This window comes from Tupaia chinensis, unplaced genomic scaffold, assembly GCF_000334495.1.
Source record: "Tupaia chinensis unplaced genomic scaffold, TupChi_1.0 Scaffold000394_1, whole genome shotgun sequence".
Lineage (NCBI taxonomy): Eukaryota > Metazoa > Chordata > Mammalia > Scandentia > Tupaiidae > Tupaia > Tupaia belangeri.
In genome coordinates this window covers 2,706,849-2,730,502 of record NW_006159896.1, presented here as the reverse complement: position 1 = coordinate 2,730,502, position 23,654 = coordinate 2,706,849, and the positions used below count along the sequence as shown (strand labels likewise).

Sequence of the window (23,654 nt, the reverse complement as noted above, 5' to 3'; positions counted from 1 at the left end):
CTAGCTGAGCCCCCTGCCCACCCCCATGGCAGCTTCCATGTGGTTCCTGCCCGAGCTGACCCTGACCAGCTGAGCTGACCCTGACCAGCTGAGTGTGGGCCTTCCCTCCGGCTGTGACTCCCAGTGTTCACCCTCCCCTGTTCTCGGGCCCTTGCACCTGCCTGGCGCCTTCCTTCCTCCAAGTCCTTTTGTACCATCCTTGGGTCTTTTTTGGTGGCAGAGTCAGGGGGCTGGGGTGCTGATGGGGCAGGGTGGACGTCATGCTGTCACTGCCCTTCCCCCTTTCCGTCCATAGAGGGCTGGGAGCAGTTTGTTCGTTTTTATTGAGAACCCAGCAGTGTGTGCAGGGCACTGGACTGGAACTGGGGACGAAGTGGCAGCCTGGAGCTCTTCCCCATGCAGGGTGCGGAGAGCAGCACTGACCCCACGGGATGCTTTCAGTTCCGGAGCCTGATGCCAACAAGGCGCTCAGTGCCCATCCCAGCACTCCTGAGTGCCAGCTGCTGCCGACACTAACTCCTCACAACAGGCCAGTGGGTGCCACATGTTTAGGTGGATCCTCTGTGGTCTGGATCTCATGTGGCTGAGTGCAGTTTGAGTTCTGGACCTGGTGGCTTGAAAAACATGCCAAGTGCATGTGCAAGCATCCCCCAATTTCCAAGAGGAGATGGAGAAGGGACTGCAGTGTGTCATCCCTCTGTGGGGTGATCTCACTCCCCCGCCCCTCTTTCTGGTGAGCCTAGACACCTTATAGCAAAACGAAACCCCGACCACAGCTGCACACAGTCGGTATAGTCCTCTGTGCCCCCTCTTTACAGAGGGGATGTGAGGACTTAGAGGCCCTTGTCACCTGGGTGGTAGGTGTAAGAGCCTGGATTCAAACCTAGGACTGTTGGCCTTCCGAGGCTTGTCCCTCTCTGTGGGTGAGTGCGGGGGCCCGTGGCTGAGCAGGGAGGGGAGCAGTTCTGTGTCGGAGTAACAGATATTACAGAGGGCTAGGCAGAGGCCATGGGGAGGGGCCTGTAGGGTGGAGGGACTGGCGTGATCGCGTCATGTCCCGCTTCTCCCAGATGCGTCTTAGCCACCTGCGGGCTTTGGCAAGCAGGCCCGGGCTAGTGGTCTGAGCAGGAGCGTGAGGGTTAGTCTCTCCCAGCCAGTCCCATCGAGGCTGACCCTTCCTCTTCAAGCAAGCTGTGCCCAGAGTCCTGTCGGTCTTCTGGGAGACACGTGTGCGCACGGCCTGGGTTAGGGACCTGTGCCGCCCCACCCACCTGTCATCCACTTCCCACCAGTGAGTCCTTTCAGCTGTCCCATAGGGCCGTTCAGTTGCAGTTACAAATACTATGAATTCAGGATTGAAAAATTCGGGTTGGATACATTCCACAAGACCCTGCCGCTCCAGAAAATCAGATGGCGTTTGTGTTTGCTCACTCCCTCCCATCCTGATCCACAGGGCCGGTGGGACATCGTGCTGTGCACAGCGCCATAGTGCATCCGTCTGGCCTCTTGCTTCCCTGACGTGGTGGGAGCTGAGTGTGCGCAGTTAGGCTCTCGGCCACCAGGTGGCACTGCAGCACCAGGCATCAGACCCCAGCCTCCCGCCTGGGAGCCATCCTTGAAGTGCTTGCTTGTTCATTTTCAGTTACCTTCTTAAGTGCTATGTTACTCATAATTGTTTTCTGTACTTATTTTAAAAGAAATCAGCCAGTGCTGAAGTGTTCAAAAAGTAGGAAGTACAAGTGCCGTACCTGACACCTGTGAGAGGCAGTGCTGTGATCAGCTTAGCCTGTATCCCACCCTTGCTGTGTCTCGCAGGTGTGGGTACAGGCTAGAAACCCACTCAGATGTCCCTTTGTCGGCGAGGCTCCCTCACGCTCCGCTCGCCCCTGCCGGCTCTCCCAGTAGCTCTCCCTGCTTTACCGTTTTCCTTGCCCCTTATCGCGTGGGCATACCGTGTCTTTGCTGCATGGTTTATTTGCTGTGGTTCCCCCCGGATGTCTGGGGGTGGCCTGGCTTTTCCCTCACTGCTCTCTTGTGAGCCCCAGGACAGTGCCCGGGCTTGCTGGCTTTCAGTGACCACACGTCGAGTGCAGGAATGAGAGTGTACCTGCCCCGGCTGTGGCTCTCTTTCTGACAGTAAGTTCTGACTGATTTCATGCCTTCATCCACTGGTTAGCATCCTATCAAACGGACGCACTCTGACGCGGGTGCTGAAACGCCCTCGCGGTTTCCCGTTTTCCTGCTATTACCACGGTCCTCTTGGTAGGCAGCGTTGCAGGTGCTCACCGCCCTGGCACGCCCCGTCCGACTGCCCCTGGCGGCTTCCCTGCTCTGCTCTGGGCTTTAGTGCTCAACGAACACCTGATGTTAGTCCTCGCTGCAGGCCTGTGAGGAAGGTGCTGCTGTCGGCGTCTCCTAAGGTGACAAGCCTGCGGTTTAGTGAGAACAGGCCCCTGCCCAAGTCCAGCATCCACCGAGTGTGGAGCCCAAGCTGCTGGGGAATCCTTTCGGAGCAAGGGTATTGCATAATTCATCGACCCTGAGGTGACCTCATAGCTGCCCCTTCCCCGCCTTGTTGTCTGCCATCGTTTTTATGATGCCTTTTCCTGTACAGAATTTAAATCCGTCGTTATTCCTAAGCCGACATAATATTTGTACACATTTCTGGGGCATGGTGTGATATTTCGATAACATACAATACGGAATGATCAAATCAGGGTAATTTTCAAATCTACTTCATTAAACATTTAGGGGCATTCGAGATCCTCTCTCCTAGCTTCACAAGTTTTTTCTTTTTTTTCTCCCTTAGGTTTTTGCCATGGGGCATGTGCATTTGCTGGAGAGGGACAGAGAGAGACTGTGAGAGGGGAAGTGAAACATCAACCCCCAGGGGGGATGGCCACACTACAATTTCTTATCGTGCTTTCTCTTCCTGGGATATTGGGCATGAGTGCACACATGTCTGGCATGTTTTTGAAGACACCAGATCTGGGACTTGAACTGAGATCTGCCATATGGGAGTACAACATCTTTTTCTTTTTTTTTTTTTTTTGGAGAGGTTTTCGCTATAGGGCATGTGCGCTCGCCAGACAGAGAGACATAGAGACAGAAAGCGAGAAATCACCCCCCAGGGGGGATGGTCACGCTGCAATCCCTTCTCCTCTATTCTCCTCTCGGGATCTTGGGCATGCACGCACACGCACCCAGTGTGAGTTTTAAGCCACCGGGTCCGGGACACAAACTGCGGTCGACTACGTGGGAGTCCAGCGACATAGCCATTGCGCCAACTGCTGGTTCCCGGGAGTACAACATCTTAACCACTATGCCGCGTACTGGCCCTTAGAAGTTTTCTTTTCTTTTTTTTTTTTTTTTTTAAAGTTTTTGCCTTAGGGTGTGTGTACTTGCTGGAGAGAAAGACGAGACAGTGAGAGGGAAAGTGAGAAATTACCCTACCCCTCCATCCCCCCGGCACATGGACATGCTGCAATCCCTTCTCCTCCTGGGACCTTGGGCATGTATGCTCACATGCCCAGTGTGATTTTGAAGCACTGGGTCCAGGACCTTAACTGTGGGAGTTAAGGTCCCATGTGGGAGTGCAGTGACATAACGTCTATACCATCTGCTGGCCCCAGAAGTTTTCATTTTTAAAATAGCTAAATTTGGGGTCAGCAGGTGGCATGATGGTTGAGGTGCTGGATTCCCACATGGTAGACCAGTTTGAATCCCAGACCTGGTGGCTTGAAAATCACAATAAACAGGTAGGTAGATAGATAAATGTTTAAAAAAAAAACAAAAACAAAAACAAAAAAAGCTAAACCTGCCAATAGTCTCCTTTGTTTTCTGGCTTTTGTACCACCTTCGAGAGGACTTATTCACTCCCAAATTATGGGGAAATCGTATTGATTTGTATTTCCTGTAGTATTTCTATGCCTTTTTTGGTTTGTTTATATCTTTAATCCATCAAAAATGTATTGTTACGTATGATATTGAATAGGACTTTCAAAAATTCTTCCTCTTGGGGCTGGCAGGTAGCATGGTGGTTAAGGCGCTGGACTCCTACATGGCTGACCACTGTGTGAGTCCCAGGCCTGGTGGCTTACTTTCTTACTTTCCCTCTCTCTCTCTGTTCAAATTAAAAATAAATGAATGAGAGGCCAGCAGATGGTGTAAGGGCTACGTTGCTGGACTCCCACGTAGTTAGCTGTGTTTTGAGTCCCAGACCTGGCAGTTTAAAACTCATACTGGGCACTTGTGCATGCGTGCCCAAAATCCAGAAAGGAGAATGGAAGAGAAGGGATTGCGGCATGGCCATCCCCTCTGGGGAGGGGGGTGATTTCTTGCTATCTGTCTCTCTGTGTGTCTCTGGTAAATGCATGCATCCTATGGCAAAAATTTCTCTCTTAAAAATAAATGAATATATGAATAAAATTAAAGAAATAATTCTTCTAAAAGTTTTTTCCTCTCTCCAATGACTGGTATGTAGTTTCATTGACATTTATCAACAGATCTACTCTTGGCAGCTCTGGGAAGTGTCCTCTTGGTCATGTCTGTCTCACGGGGCCTTGGGGCCCGCTTCCTGGACGGTGTCCTGCCCTGTGACCGCTCACCTCTCGTACGTCCGTGTCAGCTGCGGCTCCCGGCAGGACAAGACGCCTCTCGTTACGGCTCGCTCTTGGACGCTCTTAACTCCTTTTCATTATTCTCCCAGATGAAAGTTTGAATCAGGTTTTTTGAGTTCCAGAATGAAACCCCTTTAGGATGTGAACTTGGAGATGAGCTGGAGAGAACTGATGGCTTTGCAGGACGGTCTTTCCTGGACCGTCGAGGGAGCGAAGTCTCTCCTCGGATTTGTCTTTTAGTAGCATTTCATACTTTTGTTCAAGTGATGTTTGTGCATCTCTGTTGATGTCTACGTCTCGGTAGTTTTCTCTGTTGTTAGTAGGCTCTGTGCCCCTGGGTTTTCTAGTTCAGACAGAGGAAATGGTTGATTTTCTTAATCTCCAGAGGACACATGTGCTTACCAGAGAGAGCCAGAGAGACAGAGAAAGTAACCTCCAAGGGGGTTTGGCCACTCCCCTCCCCACCTGCTCCACTGCTCCATCTTTTTGCGATCTGGGGCGTGCATGCACACACACATGTGCACACAGGCCACCCAGCATGTCTTTCAAGACGCTGGGCCGGGATTTTTCAGCCATGTGGGATCCAGCTCCCTAAATCATTAAGCTACCTGGCCAGCCTAGAAATAGTTAACTTTAGGGCTAAATATCTAGCACTGATAAATCTCTCCTCCATCCAATCCCATTTCCTTCACACCTTGAAATGCTGCATAACATGTAGGCCATGTCCTTCCTGGTACCTCGGTGCAGCCACAGTGTTCACGTGGGTCGTGTCCTTCCTGGTACCTCGGTGCGGCCACAGTGTTCTTTCTTTCTTTAAAAAATAGTATTTATTTAACTTTATTCATTCATTTATTTTAATTTGACCAGAGAGAGAGACACAGAGAAAGAGAGAGGGAAAGGGAGAAAGGAAGCTGCCAGGTCCGGGAATAAAGAAAGCTGCCAGATCCAGGACTCGATCCATGGCCAGCCATGTGGGAGTGTCCAGCACCTTAACCACCACGCCACCTGCTGGTCCCCACAGTGTTCTTTCTTTCCTTTTTAAATTCCCTCCTTTTTTTTCTATCTTTGGTACTTGTAAGGTTTGGAGAAGGGAAGGCAAACATGTGGACTCACTTCATCGTCTGTAACAGAATCTGCTTACGACGGAGCTTGACGTGAAAGTCTCATCTGTCCCCGCGTACCTTCACACCTCCACCCCCCACCCCTGCAGGGTGGTACCTGTGGGGGGCGGGGTGGTATCTGAAACTGGGCGGGACTCCCTGCTCCAGCTCATGGGTGAGCCCTCTGTTCCTAAAAAGCCTCTCCTGCTGCCGCCCGCCCCTCGGTCACCCCGCCCTACTCTGTAGACACCCCTCCTATATCAGTGGGAAGCACGGGGCTCTTCTTCAGGGTCAGGACCCGAGGCTGTTTGTAAGAAGGTCCAAGGACATGGGTCTCCTGGCCTGCCAACCCACGCCACCTCAAGATTTCTGAGACCCCTGATCCCAGCAGGAACAGGAGTAAAGGGGAACTAAAGGACCCCATCCTGCTGGGCCAGGGCCTGGCACCCTGGTACAGGGCTCTCTGGTCACAGTGGGCTGGGAGGCCAGCAGGTAGTGGTGGTTAAGGCACTGGATTCCACACTGCTGACTCCTTGGTTTGAGTCCCAGACCTGGCGACTTAAAAACATGCCAGGTGTGTGTGCGTGCGTCGTAAGTTCCCAAAAGGGGAATGGAGGAGAGAGGATTGCAGTGTGGCCATCCTCTCTGGGACATGATTTCTCACCCTCCTTCTGTCTGTCTCTCGCTCTGGTGAGCTCTTTCATCCTATGGCAAAAATCTTAAGAGAAAAGAGAAGAAAAAGAAAAAGCTGTGCTGGAGCACGTGTGGGGTTCGCAGCCCCAGGGGGACCCCTCCCCTATGCTCCATCTGCAGCAGCAGCAGTGTGCAGCCAGGGGGGCTCGCTGGGGCCTGCCTGTGGGGACCAGAGAGGGCCAAGCCCAAGAGGGCCTGGTCCTGGTTCCCCTCAGACTTCCAGCAGTGGGAGAGGGAAGGGGACTCTGCTAGGGATGCAGACTCTACATAGTGACCCTCGTAATGAGCGTGGCCTTGTGGATGGCCCGACTGTGACCAACAGGTCGGAAATTCCTCTACCCCGGGCAGCGTCTAGGCGGGAGGGAGCCAAGATCCCCTGCTCCCCACAGTGAGCTGCACCCCCTTGGCCCACACATAACGGGCACAGAGTGCCCGGGCTCAGCCCCCAGAGCTGAAGCTCTCTAGAAGCGTTTGTTAGGTACATGCTGAGCCTCGAGTCGTTGTGTGCATGTGTCGGGGTGGGGCTCGTGGGATGGGATGAGCGGGTACAGAATCCTTCTTAAAATGTTTAACTTTCTGGGCCGGCCCTGTAGGCTAGTGGTTAAGAGAGCCAGAACCCACATGGCTGACTAATGTTCAAATCCTGGCCCTGGCAGCTAGAAGAACATGATGAGTGCGTGTGCGTCCCTGCCCCAAATCCCGGCAGGATGGAGAAATGAAGGAGAGGCGTGACTGCATCCCACTGGGGGTGCCTTCTCCCTCTCTGGTGAGAGCATGTGCCCTTGGGTCATTAGAAACCTTATTTTGAGGTTATTTTAGACTCACAGGAAAGTTGCAGAACAGCCCAGAGCTTCTGTAGCCATAGAACAGTTACCTAGCCAACACGGTTAAATGAACGTGGATTCAATACTGTGGACGGAACTACAGCCCGCCAAAGGTCTTCAGTGTCCCCCTTCCCGTCAGGATCGTGATGTCTAGCCAGTCCCGCTCGTCTCCTGTAGTCTCTGACATTCCTGACCCTGTCCGGAGGTCCCACCAGAGCCTCACTGGGTGAAATGTGGGGTCTGGAGTTTACGTGGAAAGTAAGAGCCGTCTCTCCCCGGGGAGTGGGGAGCTGTGCTCCTCCTCCCTCTGGACACCATGTCCCACCCCTTCTACCTCCTCTGAGACCTGTCTCGCCAAGTGTCCCCCTTCTCTTGCATTTTTAACATTTTGCCCTCTGCCGACTCCTTATTTTGTGTCTCCTGCATCCCCAGAAAGCCCCAGCTTCCACCTGCTGCCCTCCGCTCCTGGCACTGAAGTCAGGAAGCTGCCATCCCCTCGCCAGCCGGGGTTCCCCTGACGCGGCCTGGGGCACACTTGCCACTGGTGCGGCGGCCCGGACTCTACTGTCCTGCGCTGGCTCTGCAGCTCCTCTTGCTGTGACTGTGACGCGCTGCCCTGGCTCTCCCACCCCTGCTCTCTGCTGCTGTGCAGGCAGGCGCTGCCGACGGCTTCCCTTATCTCCAGGGCGCTTCTCCAGCTTCCCTCTGTGGAGCAGAACGGGGTGGGGGGCAGCAGGTTTTCCACATGGGGTGCTTCTTACATAGCATTCACTCCCATGGCCGGCGTGCCATCCCGCAGGGTTTTGATTTACGTTTTGTAAGGATCACTCGGTGGCAAGAACAGACCACCAGGAGGCCAGTTGCTGTGGGGAGACAGCTTAGGAGGCCTTCACAGTAGTACAGGTGGACAGGTGGTCAGGTGGACAGGTGGCGTGTCTGTGGCTGGGATGGGAGTGGAGGGAGTGGAGGTGGGGACACGCGTTCCACAGAGAGGGGTGGTTCTGCTCAAGGCTGTCCAGGGTGGGACAGTACCCCTCTTAGCTCCGGGTAGCAGCGCTGCCACTTCCTAAGCAGATGTTCCTGGGCCTTCTAGGGTGAAGGAGGTGGCCACGGGCGGTACAGAGTTGGGGACACATCAGATTCCAGGTCTGGCTGCCATGATCCCTGATTGCCCAAAGGGGAAGCCTCGTTACCCAGGTGTCCAGGGTGGAAGGGGACCCCGTGAAGTGCTGCCAGGCCTTTTGTGGGTGGCTGAGATGGCCCAGGTAGGCCACCCTCGTTGGCTTGCTCTCCCTTTCACCCCCATTTCCTGAAGCTCCTCTAAGCCCCTCCCACAGATACGCCTCTCAGCCCTCCATTTGCCTAACATTCCCTCCCCTTCATCGGGAAGAGACTAGGTCTTGCTAACCAGCTGGTGGCTGCAGGTGGGATGTTCTGTTCCTGTCTTCTACAGCCTTGCTTCGGAAGGGGGCGTCTTTGGTTTCTAGAGTAGATTATCGATGCACCTGTCAGGGATGGGGAAGCTCTGGTCAGCTCTTTGTAGAGTCAAAAATAAAACTACTCGACAACCAAAGGACCCTTTCCTGGTCTTATGGAAAATGTGTGTTCCTCATTCACATTCATCCCGTTGCGTCAACTTCAAGTTGACATCTGTGGTCTTGTGCAGAGAGCAGAGTGCTTCGAGGTGGCAGTGGGGCGAGGGTGTTAACAGAAGCCATAGCTGCCCTTTGAATGCCAGCCCTCTGCCTGCCACTGCCACGAACCTCAGCTGTGAGTCTTTCCACCTCCCGAGAGTTCTCCCCAGACAGGAGGGTGAAGGCTGGCCAGGTCTGGAAGCTCACCAAGGACATGGAGGAAGCGATGGTGAGTGTCCAAATCGTGATCCGACCTCGAGTCCGCGAGTGGCTGCTCTCACCACCCAGAGCTCTCAGCATCTCCTACACCTGTCATTGTTGGTTGTGGCGTGGGGGTGGCAGAGGGCACTGAGCTACAGGGCTGTAAAGTCTCCCCACGCCAGGTGTGTTCTGAGCTTTGTCCCAGACTGAAGAATGGGTGCCTAAACATGTGCCGTTGGTTTTCAAATGATGCAGATGCTGCTATGATTGTTAAACCACCAATTCATTTAAAAGTGTTGGTAAATTTAAAAAGCTTTTTGTCATGGCCCGCAGGTGTTAAAATGGTGGTTAAAGCACTGGATTCCTACATAGACGACTGTGGTTCGAGTCCCGGACCTGGAGTCTTGCTTTTATACTTTTCCCTTCTCTCTCCGTCTCTCTTTGGTGAACGCATATGCCCTATAGCAAATTAAAAAATAATAGTAAATAAAATTAAAAATTCTTTAAAAAAGCTTTTTTGGGGCCAGCAGATGGTATAGCAATTACATCATTGGATTCCCACATGGCCAATCGCAGTTTGAGTCCTGGACCCAGTGGCTTGAAAGTCACGCCAGGCGTGTGTGTGTGCATGCACAGGAGCCCAGGAGGAGACTGGAGGAGATGGGGTTGTGGCATGGTCATCCCCCCTGGGGGGGTGATTTCTCACTTTCCCTCTCATTGGGTCTCTCTCTCTCTTTCTCTCTAGTGAGCGTACATGACTACGGCAAAAAAAATTCTCTCACTCAAAAAAAAAAGCTTTTCATTATTAAGTATTTTTTTATTACTAGTTGGCAGATATAAAAAAGAGAACTAACTTTTTTAGTGTTGAAAAGGAGGGTCTCTAAGTTGCACTTACAGCCATATTTACCTATCTGTATATCGCCATGTATCCACGTACCTGCTGGGTGTTTGCATTGTCGCCTGTCATTGTGAACTGTGTAACTTTGGAAATGGACTTCGGGCCTGTGGAGAGGAGACTTTTTTCCCCCCAATTTCCAGAGAGCACATGTACTCACCAGAGAGAGAGAAAGAGCACCCCACAATGGGGCATAGTCATGCTGCAATCCCTTTTTCTTCATTTTGCCATCCTGTTGGAATTTGGGGCATGCACACCCATGCACCCAGCATGTTTTTCAAGCTGCTGACCTAGGATTCAAACCACGGTTGGCTATATGGGATCCGGCTCCTCTACCTATCAAGCTACAGGACTGATCCAAGATTCCCTTTTTTATCTTATTCCTTTTTATTTAGTTTATGTAACTCTACCATGCATACTTATTGTTTTTATTTATTTAAAACATCCAGAAAGTCTTCATACTTGGAAAGGTTAGACCTCCCTGGGCTGGCCTTCAGGCTTCCTGAGGGTGAGGACGAGCCCAGGATGTGGGGCTGCTGGGGATGCCCTTTGTCAGAGCATGGGGATGGAGGCCCACTTGTGCCCGTCGCTCCTGCAGGTCCAGAGCCATTGGTGCTTCCCTTGCCCAGGAAGGTGCCCTCCTGGCTCAGCTCCCTGTTTGCTCAGTCTCTCTAGTTTGTCCCTTTTCCATGCTGTCCACAGAAGGCCTGTCTCGAAAGCCAGCCCTCGCTCCTGTCTGCGGCTCCCGCTCCTCCGCAGAAGCTCAGCCTCACGTGGTGTTTCGGACACTGTGGTGCCTCGGACACTGTGGTGCCTCGTCAGCCTTTTCTCTGTCCCTCAGGGAGGAGGACGGATGCTGAGCATCTGGAGGGGTGGTTGGAAAGGAGTCCAAGGGAGCTGGGGGACGCTGGAGTGAGATGGCAGTCCAGGTCTGACACGTGCTCCTGTGGCCAGCGCCTCTCTTCTAAAGCTGCCAGACGCACCACTTGCCAGGAAAAGGGGTTTAGATCTAATAGCACTGCCATCCCGTAGGCGGTCCGGCCCCAGAGTGAGGGCTTTCTGTGGGGACCTCCTGGTAGTACAGAATCCGCCAGGCTGTGGCCATGGCTGGGGGGGGAAGTGTGTGCGTACACGTGTGCATGCACGCTTACAGCTCACGGAGTACCCTGAGCGATTGGTGGCGGGGCTGTGGACAGAAAGCCTCTTTGTTTCCTTCTGTTTGTCTCTGTCACGGCTTCTGTGCATGACAAGAAAGGAGGAGCAGGCTGCCCCCACGTCTCCTGAGAGCAGCGCGTCCCACATTGTGGAAGTGGCTCTGCAACGTGTTTGGGATCCGTTTTCCTGCTTGTTAAAACATTTGGAAGAAATCACTCCCTTGTAATTGAACATTCCTGAATGTGTGTCTTTTCTTTGAAACGACCTCCGTAAGTTTAGGAAAAAGTGATTATTCTGCCTCCTGAACAGTGGTCTGCACCAGACGGTCTCATGTTATTTTCTTGGTTTCCTGAACCTGAAACATTGCAGGAGAATTCCGAAGTTTGGAAGGAAACCAATGCCGCATATGGGATTTTCCTTTCCCTCGTTAGGAGCCCACACACACAAGGCCAGATTCTGTCATAAGCAGAAAAGAGACGTGGGATTGTTCTGTGGTTCTGATACAACTGCCACGTTCTTAGGAAGTTACATCATGAGAATCGCCTCTGCTCCTACAGTGTTTGGGTTTCCAGGGAGGCATTAGCAGCAAGAGTGCGCGTGTGCGTGTGCACGTGTACGTGGGTGTGTGTGAGGTGAGAGAGGCAGAGGAAGGGTAGGAAGGAGTTTTTGATACGCTATAGACGCGTTTGTCCAGACTCCAAAAGCCAGTGTGACTCCCTGCTGGGCCGCCTTGCTGTCTGATGGGGACCAGCCAGCGCAGATGTGGATAAATATATCCCCGTGTGGCAGTTTAACTGATTTCTCTGAGCCTTAGTTTCCTCACCTGTAAAATGAGTTTTTAAAAAATGCATGTAAGTCTATAGCCAGAGCCTGGCAGAATGTGTCTGTAAGCCACAGAATGGTGGTGCTGGTTAGACTGCATGCGGCCGAAGGCAGGACTGACTCGTGCAGAGCTCAGGGCTTAGGAAGGGGTTTGCAGAGTTTGCCGAATGGATGAGGGAGTAGAGGCAAGGCACCGTTGCTGTGGGTGTGGTTTTAGGATCATCCTTTAAAACACGGATTCCGTGGGTGGCTACCGTGCCTGCTGTAAAGAATAGCCTCTGTGTTCCCTGTGCCCAAGTTAATCTGTGATGGGGGCTGGGGCAGGTGGGAGGGGACACCAGCTCCTGTGCTCTGGGTACCTGGTGTCACACATGTCCCCTCCTGTCCGTGCGCCACACACATACTCAGAGCCCCCCAGCGCCCTGTTCTGCCCACCATTGCATTGGAACATCTCTTCATCCCTCAGGACCCAGTTCCATAGCTCTTCTCAGTGATGTCTCCTTGGACGCCAAGGGCATTGTGTCCCCCTCTTCTCTGTGCTCCATGAACCTATCACAGCCCATCCTGCAAGTGCCTCCTTACTCGAACTCCTCACTTCACCTCCCTGATGGGCTGTGATGACCAGGCCATGCCATTTTGGACTCTGGATAGTCAGAGCAGGTCTCTGTGGGAGGATGTTGGGTGAAGGAATGAACGAACTACTGAGCGGCATAAGTGGCTGTCAGGCCACCAACTCCATCCCTCATGGCCCCAGGCTCAGAAGTCACCCCTGGGTCCTCTGTTTCCTTCTCCTCTTACACGTAGTCCACTGGCCAGTCTTGTCTGTTCCCTCCTGAAGACCTCTCAAGTGCACTTCCTTGCCCCCATCTCTTACCTCTGACTGGCTTTCCTGCTTCTGATGTTAGCCTCTCCAGTGCATTCTTTGCAGTAGCCAAAGGGACCCTCAGAAACAGTGCAGCTTCAATCATGCCTTCACCTGCTAAGAACTCTCTAGCGTACTCCAGATAAAACTCAAACTCTTCACCACTTGTCATGGCCGATGAGGCCCTCCATGCTCTGGCCCCAGTCTGTCCATTGCTTCAGGATGGCCACCAGTCACGGCCATCTGCCTCCATCATAGACCTGCTATGCTCGTGAGCACCTCACGACCTCGCACTTGCTGCTCCCTGCAAACACCCCCCGTTTCCGTGGCTGCCCCTCCCTGTGCCGCGACTCAGATACTAACCCTTGGAGAGTCCTTGCTTGACCCTCTTGGCAAATACCATCGTCCGTCCTATTTTATCCCCTCCAGGCGTTTATTAGCATTGGAAATTCTTTTTTACAGCATGTTCTGATTCCTGAGCTAGGATGTAGGTCCCATAGGAGCAGGGACCTCAGGTGCCCTCCCCACCTGGTGTCCCCAGTGTCCAGAGCAGGAGATCTTGCCAGGGCATTGGTGAATCTGGATGGGAGAAAATGACATCTTTATGTTCACTAATTTCTAACCGAAATGGAGCATTTCTCTCATGTACTTATTTATTTTGCATAGGGCACATGTGCTTGCCAGAAAGAGATGGGAGGAGGGGAGTGTGAAATCACCCCCCACCAGGGGATGGTCATGCTGCAGTCCCTTCTCCATTCTCCTGTGGGGATCTTGGGCACACATGCACATGTGTTCAGTGTATTTATCTTTTTCCTTTTTTTTTGGAGACATTTTTGCTATAGGGCATGTGTGCTCACCAGAAAGACAGAGACAGAGAGATAGAAAGTGAGAAATCACCCCTCAGGGGGATGGCCACGCTGCAATCCCTTCTCCTCCATTCTCCTCTCGGGATGGCACGTACTCACACATGCCCAGCGTGAGTTTAAGTCACCAGGTCCGGGACTCGAACTGTGATCGACTGCATGAGAGTTCAGTGACATAGCCATTATGCCAACTGCTGGTCCTACGCTCCGTGTATTTTTCAAGCTGCCGGATCTAGGACTCGAACCATGCAGTAGACTACGTGGAATTCAGCTACCTTAACCACCATGTCACTGGCTGGCCCACTTTCTCTCGTTTATTAATATAGACAATGAGCACAGTAACAGTATCTAGGACTTTGTCACCACTAGAACTCACCTGTATATTATATCACATAACAGTTGTGAGCATCTTAGAAAACAGACACTTGTCACTGTGACATTACGGGGCTGGTACGTGGTGTGGTGGTTAAGGTGCTGGACTCCCACATGGCTGACCACAGTTTGCATCCTTGACCTGGCAGCTTACTTTCCCAGTGTCCCTCTCCCTCTCTCTCTCTGTGTCTCCCTCTAGTCAAATTGAAGAAAAATAATAAAGTTAAATAAATAATTCTTAAAAAAAAAAAAGAAACTATGGTGGTTATTAGACTCATCAATAGATCTTGTCATTTAATGCAGCAATAAAGAAATATGCATGATTGTACATGAAGAAATGCATATATTACTATCTTGTTATTACCCTAAGTATGCTATATTAGAAATGAAATTATAAAAAAATTTAATGACTATATTTTAATCGTTTGTGTGTAACTTTATTTTGTATATTAAAAAATATTTTTCTGAGGAAGGGCCTATAGGCTTCACCAGATTGCCAGAGGGTCCAGGCACTGGCCAGTTAAGACCTGCTGGTTTGAACTATGCGTAGCAGGAGGTAGGAGCCCGTGAATGTGTGTGTCCCCCCGTTTTCAGTGGGCCTCCTGCATTTACAAGGCCAGGGTTCTAGTGGAGCGAGGTGAACTCGACATTGTGGAACCACTTGGTCAGACTCTGGGGATGTCCTCTAACTACCCAGGACTACAGAGGGGTACTTATTCCAGCGTCCTGGCCACTCTCCTTCAGATACAGGCTCTCTCTCCGGCTTCCCTCTTGCACCCACCTCCTTCCCCTCCTCTTATCCCTCTGCCAGAAGGTCCCTACACAGGGGCACCCTGTGTTCCTGGAGTATACGCCTCAGTCTGGTTGGCCAGCAGAGGCTGGTACACTTCGATCTTGACTTGCAGGGGTCCAGCTGGTCTGGCCTGGGAGACACAGACCCCATCTTCAGGGCCTTCCCGTCGGGTAGGGAGGCTGGCCTGACCCCCTAGATGGGAGTCTTCTCCCAGGTACAGTCAGGGCTCAGGTAGGCCTCAGGGACCCAAGCGGGATGGGCGGGGTTTCTCTGGGTCGTGGGTCCTGGAAAGGCTGTCCCTTCCACACGATCCTGCTTTCTTAGCATGTGAAATCTCACTGGTCTGAGAGGCACTGCTATAAATCAGGCTGCTCTCATCGGTGGCGAGACATGCCGGAGTCAGATCGGAAACAAGCGCTCCATCTTTCCTTCCAGCCCGGGCTGTCCGTAGCAGACATAATGGGCAGCACACTGCGGCTGCTGTGCTTGTCTCTGGGGGTGGGGTGGTGGCTGGGGCTGTGGTCGGGGACGGCAGGCCAAGCCCTGGACGGGGCCCACGCACCTCAGGGAGGAGCCCTCTGCTGGGCGTCCCTCTCCTGCAGTGGAGGGAAGCCCAAAGGCTCACGGAGCATGCTGCTGCTGCTGTCATGGACAGCTGAAGTCAATTGTTCAGGAACAAAGACTAGGCATAGATGAGTAGGAACGAGTAGGGTGCTAGTCACTGAAGACCTCTAGGAGGGGGACCAGCAGTTGGCGTAATGGCTGTGTTGCTGGACTTCCATGTGGTTGACCGTGGTTCAAGTCCTGAACCCGATGGTTTGAATTTACGCCAGGTGCGTGTGCGTGCATGCCCAGGATTTTGGGAGGAGAATGGAGAAGAAGGGATTGTGGGGTGGCCATCACCCCTGAGGGGTGATTTCTCACTTTCTTTCTCTCTGTCTCTGTCTTTCTGGCAAGCACCTGTGCCCTATAGCAAAAACCTCTCCAAAAAAAAGAAGAAAGAAAAAGAAAGAAAAGCCCTCGAGGAGGGCTTGCTGTGCCTGGCTGACCCAGTCCTTACCCGTGACGGGAGACGGGATGGTTGGGAGCCGAGGCCTGGTGCTAACGGCCCAGGGTTCCAACTCCTCAGGCCTCCACTGACCAGCAGGGAGGCGCCCTGCCTCTCTAGGTGCTGTTGCTCATGCCGTCCCACTGTCTTGCCATCTTTGGGCCACGTGGGATCTAGCCGCCTTCACCGCCTCGCCGCTGGCTGGCCTACTCTGTCTTGTTCGTTCTCAGGGATCCAGAGTCTTGACCACCGAGGGCTGTGACAGAGTGCCTGAGTGTGCCCCCGGCAGGGTCGGAGTTACAGGCAGAGTGACACCGTCCTTCACGGGAGGCCAGAGTCACTGGAGGGGCTGACACTGGCCCCTGTGCAGGGCTGTGTGACTTGAAAATTTCTGGCTGCAGGTCCAGTTGGGAGAGCACGGCCTGTGGCTGGGGCTGGGCTGAGCACACTGGGCTCCCTGTCTGGCTCCCCTTGAGCGTACCCCGGGGGAGCAGAGCCCATCTGAGCCTTGAATGGAGGCAGGGAGGGTCCACGTCAAGAGGACACTGGCTGTTCCCTACTCAGTCTCTCACAGTGACTCTGATAGACCTGGGTTGAGTGACCTCAGTCCTGTTTGGACTGAGCTGAACACGTTCCATCAACCCCTCTGGTTCACTCTGGCTTTGGATGGCCTGGCTGGGTTGGTCCTGGACCCTGGCCTGTTGGAGTGGTTTTGTCTGGTGTGAGGCAGCCCCAGCAGTTTGAGCCAGCCTACTGCCTCTGGACTCGGCTGACTTTCAGTCTCACTCTTCGGATCCCGTTTGGGTGTCTTTGGGTTTTCCCTGGGGGTTTCTGTTGGAAGATCCCACCTGCTCAGTTCCAGGAGGCCTTTCCTCTGCTCAGGGCCTGTTCATCTCCTCTTGATTCCGTGTCTTCTGCACTGGACAGTCCCCTGAGCTCTTTGCTGGCTAGCGGTCCCCTTCCCTGTGATCATGTGCTAATACAGTGTTTTTAACATTTTAGTATTTGATTATTTCAAATGAAATGGGGAAGGGGAGAATTTACTCTGTGAATGTAGCTCACTCATGAAATCGAACTGAGGGTGCCTGTCTTGTGGCATAATTCATGTATAGTAAACCCACCCATCTGACTGTGTCCTTCTGTTGATTCTTAGTGGGTTGTTGAGCTTAGTCATCACCACTGTGAGCCGACCTGAGAACACCCTGTCACCTCAGAGCTCCCTGGTGCCCATGTACTGTCAGTCCTGCTCCTACTCCCAGCCCATCACTGACACACATTTTTGTATTTTCTGAACATTTCCTAAAAATGAAATCACACGGAACATGCTTCATACCTGATTTCTTTCCCTTCGCGTCATGTTCCTGAGGTTTATTCGTGTTCTAGCCCGAGTCAGCATTTAAATTCCCCATGCAGAGCCGCAGTCCACTGGCTGGGCGTGTCGCATTGCTTGTCCACTCACCGGGCGATGCCGTTGGGGTTGTTCCACTCCCGTCTGCTCTGAGCGGTGCTGCTCTAAACATCCAGTTGTGTGTCTTTGCGTGAACATGTTTTCAGTGATTTTAAGTAGATACCTAGGATTTGAATTGCTGGGTCACGTGGTAAGTTTATGTCTAGCTTTCTAAGAAACTGCCTAACTGTTTCCTAAAGTGCCTGTACCAGTTTGCCTTCCCACCAGCGGTTGATGAGGGTTTCATTTCTGTACGTCCTTGTCAACAGCCAGTATGATCTCTCTTCTTTTATTTTTTCCTTTTTTTTTTTTTAATTTTCTATAACGTGCATGTGCTCACTGGACAGAGACAGAGAGAGGGAAAGTGAGAAATCACCCTCAGGGGATGGCCACGCTACAGTCCCTTCTCCTCCATTCTCTTCTCAGGATTTGGGGCATGCACATGTCTGGCATGTTTTTCAAGCCACCGGGTCTGGGACTTGAACTACATAGATGGCCATGTGGGATCAAGCCACCTTCACCACCACACCACCAGTTGGCCCCTATTTTGTTTTAGTTATAGCCATCCTTCTAGTGGTTGTGAAGTGGTATCTCAGTGTAGTTTTGATTTGCATTTCCCTGGTGACGGTTCCCTACCAGCCACTCACATACCCACTTTAGGGAGACGTCTATTCAGATGTTGTGGAGGCTGCTTTGTAAACTAGCACCTGTCGTGGATTCTGGGCTTGGTGATGGTGAACATCAGCTTCTAGGACAAAAACGATTAACACATGAGTGTTCTCAGACCATTCCCTCTCCTCGCTAACAATAGTGCATTTGGGCCTGTCCAGCTCAGTTTTTCGTCTGAGGAAAACACTTATCCAACCAGTTCTCCTTTTTTATTTTAAATCACGAAATAAGATTTTCATTCAGGAGAGCTGAGATAGCGCAATAAACTCTTAGTACCCTTTTGTCTAGATTCTACAGTTGCTAACGTGTGGTCGTATTTGTTTTCTCTCCTGTCATGCATATGCGGACCCATTTGGCAGTTAGTTGCAAACTCACATTACCTCTAAATTCTGCCACATGCATTGCTAAGGAGAAGGCCTTGTCACACCTAAGAAAATTGGTAGTGCTCTCATCCAATTGCCACATTCAGCTGTCTCCGGTTGACCCTCAAAAATTGTGGATAGGGCAGACTCATTCTTTTGAGTGTCTTGGGAAGATAGAGAAGGTCGGAGGCTCACAGGATTGAGCTGAGGAGGAGGCAATTGAAGGGGAAGTTTCCAGAAGGCTGTGAGGACTGAGAGAAGAGCCCTTGTCAATGTTGGGGACATGTAAGCAGATGGCCTAGGGGTTTTGACATTCCCTTTGGATCACTACACTGTTTCTGTGACAGTGCACTGCTGTGTGAAGGGGCCTTGTGACCGAGGGGCCTGGGAGGGGTTACTGATAGAGTCAAGATTGGGCCAACACCTCCTCCTTTCTCAGTGACCTCCGAACCATCCTTCTCACTGAACTTTGGTCTCTAGGGTTGATGTTCCCAAGGGTACTGTAGGTTCAGCATGTCCCAAACCAGACTTGTCATCTTTCCCCATGAATCTGTGGCTCCACCCCTGTCCCTTCCTTGATGAAGGACACACTGTCTTGGCACCTCATTTCAGAAACCAGCTGGTCGTCCAGAGTCTCTCTCCCTCAGTCCACATGAGTGTCTGTGGACTTTCAGGTCTTCCCGGCCCTTGGTCAGCCTCCTCCTCTCTGATTTCACTGCTGCACCCTCTCTCAGAGGATCCTCCTCATCTCTTGCCTGGTCAGTTGCAGTTGGCTTCCAGCTGGTGTCTTTGCCTTCCCTTCCCCTTCCCTCCTGGTCACTCTCCTGCTAAGAAGCTGTCGGGGCTACAGCTCTCTGTGCTCAATGATATGACAAATGTCTGCTGGAGGTGTGTGCACAAGGAGGTGAGAGCAGTCAGTTCTGCTTTCGCTGAGCCAGGCATGATCACCAGGGACATGGTGTTTGAGCAGGGTCTTGAATGACGGCGGGATGGTGGGACAGCATGAACAGAGGCACCGCCATGAATACATACCTGTGCCTCAGTTTCCCCACACGTACTATGAGTGTCATCATAGAGCTGCCTGGGCTTAGATGATGTGTGTCAGGAGCGTGGTGCTTGGAGAGTACTGCATGGGGGTTAGCTGTCACCCAGGATCTGGTGACACCGGAGCGTGCCCAGGTGGACATGGTAGAATCGGTTTGTGGTTGTAACCTCTTTTGTTTTAAAATAGAGGCCTCAGCCTCTAGGGCTTGTAAGAGCCAGGCATGTACCACCATGGTTTCACAGGCCAGGTGGGACTGAGCAGCCTGGCTCTGACACAGGGGCAGCCACTGCTTGGCCCAGCTGGGGGCCTCCTGAAGGAGAAAGGCGCCAGTCCTGCCAGTCCAGGAAGAAGTCCAGAATTCTGTGTGCAATACCCCCATTTTTAAATGTCGGTAATTAATCGAAAATAAATTAAACTCTGTGCACACCCTACAAACTGTATCTGTAGTCATATCTAGCCTGGAGGCCACCAGCTAGCTGTCACCTTTCATTAATGGTGATCTGCTGGAGTCTGGCACAGCTTTTTCCCAGGGTGGGATTACGTTGGTTTGGAGACTGGTTTTTATGAGCCCCTTTGCCTCGCAGGACCTCCGAGACAGGTTATGTCACCGGCAGAGGCTGCCCTGAAGCTCCCTGTGGCCCGGAGACTATGTATAAGAGGAATGGTCTGATGGCTAGCGTGTTGGTCACCTCCGCCACTCCACAGGTACGGGGGCTGCAAGGGCCGGGAGAGTGGGTGGGAGGGCTCCTTTCCTCTGAGCCGGCCCGCTGCGCCATGGACAGCAAGGCTGCAGGCTCCATGAATGCCACCATTCTTAGATTCCCAAGGCCCTGGCCATGCTAGGCGTGAGATTTGGGAGGCAGTCAGCACTGAGGATCAGTATGTTTTCTGAAGTCGTTCTCTTCAAAGAAAAACAAATACCTGCCCAGTCCAGTTGTAGCAAGTGCCACATTCCATTTTGGTGGCAAAAAGGGATCAGACCTTTCCTGGGAAAAGCCGCTGCTGATTATAATAAGTCACACATTCTGAAGTGAAGTCAGACAGAAGTCACTCCAACTGGCCCTGTGTTCTTATTTACCTTGCTCGGTAGGAAATGACCATAAGGACTGGTGGTCTGAGAGTGGCTTGGGCAGTGGGATTTGGGAATTTGCTTTCCAAGCTCAATAATGGAGCAGAGGCCTGCAGGAGGAGTGGGTGCCACCTGAGGCCCAGGGTGCCACCAAGTCGCACGTGCTGACTCCTCTGACAGACTGCTGAGGCAGTGTCAGGTTTCCCAGCTCACCAGGGTTCTGAGCTCACCTCGTCCTCAAGCCGGGCCTTTGAACCCATTCTGGGTAACCTGGCAGCAAGTCACGGGAACCAGTTCATGTCTTAAAAACCTTTCAAAACATTCCTGATTTTGATGTTTGGTCCTGAAATCAGGCATGATGGATGCCTTTTCAAATCCCCTAGTGGTACCAGTAGAGGTTTGAGTGTCACTGAAGCAGCGGGGCCAGCAGCGTGACCACATCATCGTCACCACTGACAAGGGTTAGGGCAGCTTTAGATTACACAGGGCCCACTGTGTGAGTGTGTGTCTGGGACAGGTACAACGGGATGTTTCAGGGAAGTTCAGAGCTTGGTAGTCCCAGAGTGGGCTCTGGTAACTAGAAGAGTCGCACTTCAGTTTCCTTCTATAGTCGCACTCTGTCTAGGGTAGAACAGAATTCTCCTCTGCCCTGTGTGTGTAGAGATGCATGCGTGTAGCTGTGTATAGGCACATATGTGTGCCAGCGAACGGTAAGTACTCAATATTTGTTGAACAAATAAACACATGTATTGAAGTACTCAGAAAATTTTGGTAACTGAACGACACATTTTTCCCTATAAACACTCATAACTTCCGACTTACTATGTACCAGGCCTTTTTTTTTTTTTTTTTTTTTTTTTGCATGTTCTTCTATAGCATTCTCATTTAATTCTCACAGTAACCCCATCAGGTATGCACTAGTAGCTTGTCGGGAAAGGCATGATTTTCTATGCAAAAATGCATCATGACTTATCAAACGACCCAGTATTATTTTATCACCATCTGACAGATGGGGAAACGAAGGTGCAGAGTATACAGACCGGCTTTGAGCTGCACAGCTGGCCAGGTGGCCGGGGATTCAAAGCCAGGCTTCTCTGACTCCCGAGCTGGTGCTCCCCACCGCAAGGTCACACTGTCTTAGTTCAGCCCTGCCACCTTGGTGAGCTTGCTTGCTGGACTTCCGCCCAGTGTGGAAGTGCAGATTGCTCTGTAGATAATCATCTGCTTAGGTTCCTTGTGTAAGACTGGGAGATAGTGCAGGCGGCTGATCCAGAGCAGTCCGGGAAGTCTTCGTGACTTTTCAAAGTTTACTCTTAATGCAGGTTCTCCTTAGGGACCTGTGGGATTTTAAAACAGCCATACTTGAGCCAAGCCCAGCATCTTGAACCAGTATTTTTCAGGGAGGAGGATCCTGCCAGTTGCTCTCTACACTTCGTTTTCTATAACCCTTACCACCATCCCGGGAGGCAGGCTTCCATATTGCCGTTTACACACAGTAACCGAGACTTGATAGAATGACGTAATTTCCCTGAGGTCAGGAAGCAGCTGGTGTGGAGTTGGCGTTTTTACCAGGCCTGACTGTTTCTTAAGATCATCTTTGACTTTTGGTACAGAGAACTCACTTGTAAACCCTTTGAATGACACAGGCCTATTGAAATCTTAATCCCCGCTCCTCTTTTTAACTTACACTTTCAGTTGTTGACTGTTGGTTTCCTTCACTGGCTTAAAAATACTCTGGTTTCCAGTAAGATTGCAAAGTTTTTCCAGATATAGCCATTTTGGAAGGAGTGAAATAAAGACGAATTAATAAAAGCATATTCTCTAAATCTTGGTCCAAGATGTTGAGGTTAATGGAAACCACACAATCTTTCTTTAGGAGTTGAGACGAATAAAACCAGGGGTACTGTTTTTTTGGGTGGTAAGCTTGGTTGATTCCCAAAAGTAGAGTTTGATGAAATGAAAGAGAAGGTATGTTCAGCCCTCTGGGATCTCCAGTGTTGGGTTTCATGAAATCAGCCACATTTGTGGTGCTTTAACTTGTTTTTATAGGAGACCCTTTCTCTATAGGTGAGACTCAGTACACGGTTCCTGACAGGGGGCTCTATAGATCTCAATAACTTAGCTCTGGTCCCCAAAATCAGTTGGCTACCCCTGGGCTGGCTCATCAGCCAGCAGGCTTTGCATTCCAAGTGGCCCACATGTGATAAGCCCTGGGAGCCATTTTACTTTGTGTGTAATGGTTTCCCTGTAGTGACTTAAAGTAGGGGAAAAAAAGGTGAAGTCAGATAATGTTTGAAAGCTAGAATAAAACAGATGAACTCCCAGTTCCTGAAATGTGAAGGCCTATTCTTTCTGAAGCAAGACTATGGTGGGACCAGCAGTTAGCGTAGTGGCTATGCCACTGGATTCCTATGTAGCCGACTGCGGTTCAAGTCCTGGACCCGGTGGCTTAAACTCACGCTGAGCATGTGTGCGTGCATGCCCAAGATCCCAAGGGGAGAATGGAGGAGAAGGGATTGTGGCGTGGCCATCTCCCCTGAGGGGGTGATTTCTCGCTCTCTCTCTCTCTGTCTCTGTCTTTCTGGCAAGTGCACATGCCCTATAGCAAAAACCTCTCCAAAAAAAAAAAAGAAAAAGAAAAAGAAAAAGAAAGACTATGCTGTAATTTATTATTATTATTTTTAGATTTTTTTTTTTTCTATCGGTAGTGTGTGTTTGCCTGAGAAAGAGAGAGGGAAAGTGAGAAATCACCTCCCCGGGGGGATGGCCACACCAAATCTCCTGTCCTCCATTCTCTCAGGGTTTTGGATAGGCATACACTCATGCCTGCTCTGATTTTCCAGTCACTGGATATAGGACTTGAACCATGGTCAGCCATGTAGGAATCCAGTGCCTTAACCTCACCTGCTGGCCCCTGGGTTTGTGATTTGTTATCCCACCTCTACACTGCTCCCAGAAGCAGTTAGGGTATAATAGTTGAGAGTATATGTTTTGGGGTCAGATAGATGCAGAAACTAGGTTTACATTCTGGCTTGGAGTTTCATAGCTGAGTTGCTTGGCTCTATTTCCTTATCTGTAAGATGGGCATAATAACAGTGGGTCCTCGCAGGGTACTCAGAAGAATTAAATAACATCATGTATTTGAAGTGTTCCACACCATGCGGGGATTGAGTGAAGTGTT

General features: G+C 51.4%; 1 protein-coding gene across 15 annotated transcripts in view; it reads left to right on the top strand.

Moving 5' to 3' along the window:
• The window catches only part of RALGPS1 (Ral GEF with PH domain and SH3 binding motif 1), a 284,196-nt gene that overhangs the window by 24,049 nt on the left and 236,493 nt on the right, over positions 1-23,654 (top strand). For all 15 annotated transcript variants that reach the window (XM_006154099.3, XM_014590021.2, XM_027774049.1 and 12 more), the window contains one exon: positions 19,989-20,109. In XM_006154099.3, coding sequence (XP_006154161.1) covers positions 20,053-20,109 — 57 coding nt within the window. In that variant the 5' untranslated portion in view covers positions 19,989-20,052. Of the gene's footprint in view, positions 1-19,988; positions 20,110-23,654 lie in introns of those variants that run through there.